This window comes from Magallana gigas, chromosome 6 (genome assembly GCF_963853765.1).
Source record: "Magallana gigas chromosome 6, xbMagGiga1.1, whole genome shotgun sequence".
In the NCBI taxonomy this organism is placed as follows: Eukaryota; Metazoa; Mollusca; class Bivalvia; order Ostreida; family Ostreidae; genus Magallana; species Magallana gigas.
In genome coordinates, this window is record NC_088858.1 from 30,415,533 (window position 1) to 30,419,307 (window position 3,775).

Genomic DNA, 3,775 nt, shown 5'->3' on the forward strand with positions numbered 1-3,775 from the left:
CATATTTTCAGTGTCAGATATAAGTTACCATGGTTACAGTATATAAAAAGAGAATTGACTATAGATCTTGCGTTTTATTTCATTTGTTTGCCTTGAAGCATTGATGAAACACTTCGATGTATGAACAGGGACGTATGTACTAACATCAATGTACACGTATACGTCCCTGGTTAGTCATATGAAAATATTTTACGGAACACATTAAAAAAAAATATATAAAATAAAGTCGGGTTCAATGTACAAATAAATTATTTAAAAGGATGTCGTGTTCATAAAATCTCGCAAACTTAGAAATAACGAAATCGCGATAAGGTGTTGCGTAGTTTTGGACAACAGACATGGCAAGGAGAAATCAAAATCTTGGTGTTTTCTTACTTGTGATGCAAATAATGAACATTGGAATAGAAAATATCCCCCCTGTTACTTTAATTTCGACAGTTCTTCAAGTAGCTATTTTTCTAGAATTGGGTATTCTCGAGCAATGGTTTCCGTCACCAAAATACGTTTGTATTAGCGCGTTTCACGTATGGGACAGAAAAAGATGGAACAGAATTATTTTAGGTTCCTTGTATCATGCAGACGACTTCCATTTATACTACAACATGGCATCATTTCTTTGGAAAGGAAGACAGCTGGAAAGACGGTTTGGTAGTGTTTACTTCGGATTTTTACTGACCATTTTCACAGTTTTGACCGGTTTAGTGTATGTAGCAATTAATATTGCTTTGTCAGAAATTATGGATGACGGATCATACAGACTGACATGTGCAGTAGGATTTTCTGGTGTAATATTTGCTCTGAAAGTTTTGGTAACGCATTACAGTCCTTCGGGAACACAGTACCTTATGGGCTTTATACCAGTGCCAAGTAAATACATCTTCTGGGCTGAGCTTGTGCTCATTCAATTGATTACCCCAAATGTATCATTCGTTGGTCACTTGGCTGGAATTCTTGTTGGACTACTTTATACAAAAGGACCATTGAAAATATTCATGGATAGTTTTCTTCAATCATCTGAGCACAGGCGCTTTCACGGTGGAGGTTATTCAACAGCCAGTGATAACGATTACTCTGGTTTCAGATATAATACTCGCTACAGGAATGATCGTTACTCCAGTAATAGAAGTGACGATTACAACAATTATACAGGTGGCTTATCGGAAGAGGAACAAACGAGGAGGGCCCAGGAGGAAAGCCTCAGGGATAGAGGAAGGATGTACCCAGATCTTGATGACTTACGAAGGAGGAGAGCAGATCGATTTAGCTAGTTGAATGTATACTGATTCTAATTGAACCGTTGAATTGACATTTTAAGAAGTATAGTTTTTCTTTATTACATGTACATGTACTATACTCTATGGTTATATTTAAATTTTCATTGTTTTCATGGTTGACAAAACAAAAACTTTGTATGTTTTACCAAGCAGAACATAATTATAAAATGTTGAACACACCATCTGTATAGTTGTTTTTACTGTACATACAATTCAAATAGAATGTATTTAATTCTGATCAATTAATAAATAAGTAAAATTGTAATTGAATAAAAAATCATACTATTATAGGTATAATAAAGAATAATTTCGTACAAAAGTACATATGGAATAAGTAAATCAGAAGTTTCCATAAAGCAACTTGTTCAGTAAGCTGATTTTTAGCTCACCGAGACGAAGTCAAGGAGAGCTTATGCTATACCCTCGGCGTCGGCGTCGGCGGTGGCGTCGGCGTCCGGACCTGGTTAAAGTTTTTGTTGCAGGTCCTGTATCTAAGCTATTACTTGTCCTGTCTTCACCAAACTTGCATGGATTATGCATCTGGACCTACTTATGGACTTGAAAGACTTGGATGCTGAATCTGGGTCCTAAATTTCAGATGCTGGAGGAGGTTAAGGTTGTTGGACCAGGTTAAAGTTTTTGTTGCAGGTGCCCTTTGATAGCAATATCTTAGTTACTGCTGGTCCGTACTTCACCAAACTTGCATGGATGGTGTGTCTTATGATACTGATGCACCAGACAGGTTTGAGTGCTGAATCTGAGCTATAGGTTGCGGATGCTGGAGGAGGTTAAGGTTTTTGGAGCAGGTTAAAGTTTTTGTTGCAGGTGCCCATTGATAGCAATATCTAAGTTACTACTGGTCCTAACTTCACCAAACTTGTATGAATGATGCGTCTTATGATACTAATGCACCTGACAAGCTTGAATGCTGAATATGAGCAATAGGTTTCGGATGCTGGAGGAGGTTAAGGTTTTAAAAGCTGGTTAAATAAAGTTTTTGAAACAGGTGCCCTCTGATGATGATATCTTAGTTATTACTTGTCCTTACTTCACCAGACTTCCATGGATGGTGTGTCTTATGATACTGATGCACCTGACAGGCTTGAATGCTGAGTGTGAGCCATAGGTTTCGGATGCTGGATAAAGTTAAATTTTTTGGAACAGGTCACAAGTTTAATAGATGATAGTACTATTTCAAACTTGCATAGTTGATTTAACTGTAATATGAATGAATTGCAGAGGTAACTTCAGATGCAGAGCTTGATCTCCATTATCAAGGATGCTAAAAAATAAATCTTAGTTATTACAGGTCCTAACTTCACCAAACTTGAATGTATGGTGTGTCTTATGATACAGATGCACCTGACAGGCATGGATGCTGAATCTGAGCTATAGGTTGCGGATGGTGGAGGAAGTAAAGGTTTTAATTGCTAGTGCCCTCTGATGATGATATCTTAGTTATTACTGGTCCAAACTTCACCAAACTTGCATGGATGATGCGTCTTATGATACCAATGCACCTGATGGGCTTGAATGCTGAATCTGAGCCATAGGTTTCGGATGCTGGATGAGGTTTAGTTTTTTGGAACAGGTCACATGTTTTATAGATGAAAGCTTGCATAGTTGATTTAACTTTATTATAAATTAAACGCAGAGGTTGCTTCAGATGCAGAGCCTGATCTCCATTATCAAGGATGCTAAAGAAATCTCCTACCTCACTCAAACCAGCTTGATAGATAGATGTGTTTGTTGATAAATGATATAACATGATTCCTATGATATTGTATGATATGAAACAATATTGTTTGATATGATACAATATGATATCATATGTTATATTATAATAAGTTATACGATATGAAATGATATTGTATCAATTTTTTTGGTATTTTATGATATGATATTGTATCATGATATTGTTATGTATAGTATTGTATATTATGATACAATATTGTATAATATTATATTGTATTTTTAATTTATTATTTTATCACATGGTACAATTACATAAGATATTGCAAAATATTATATTGTATCCTATGATACAATATTGTATATTCTATAATATTGTATCATACAATATTGTATAATATGATATTGGTTTCAGTAATATAGAATTACATCACATGAAATTGTATTATATTATATTGTAATATTATATAATATTGTATCATACGATATTGTATGATATGATATTGGTTTATATAATATATTATGATATCACATGAAATTGTATTATATGATATTGTAATATATATTATTGTGTCATCAGGCACGTAGCATCAGGGGGGGCCAGGGGGGGCCTGGCCCCCCCACTTTTTCTCGCAGCAAAAATTTTTTTAAAATTTACATATAAAAAAATGAATTATAATGGAGTTGGCCCCCCCACTTTTTCGGAAGTTAGTAAAAAATTGGTATGAAAATAAGGAAATGAGTAGTCAAATTGAAGTTGAAGCTACCCCCCCCCCCCCCCCCCCCCCCCCCCCCCCCCCCCCCCACGG

The 3,775-nt window shown here is 35.5% G+C and overlaps 1 protein-coding gene across 1 annotated transcript; it reads left to right on the forward strand.

The window, feature by feature from the left end:
• Positions 1-237: 237 nt before the first annotated feature.
• LOC105344342 (rhomboid-related protein 4) lies at positions 238-1,454 on the forward strand. The gene has a single exon (XM_011452098.4). The coding sequence runs from the start codon at positions 339-341 to the stop codon at positions 1,266-1,268; it is 930 nt and encodes a 309-aa protein (XP_011450400.3). The 5' UTR covers positions 238-338; the 3' UTR covers positions 1,269-1,454.
• Positions 1,455-3,775: the final 2,321 nt, after the last annotated feature.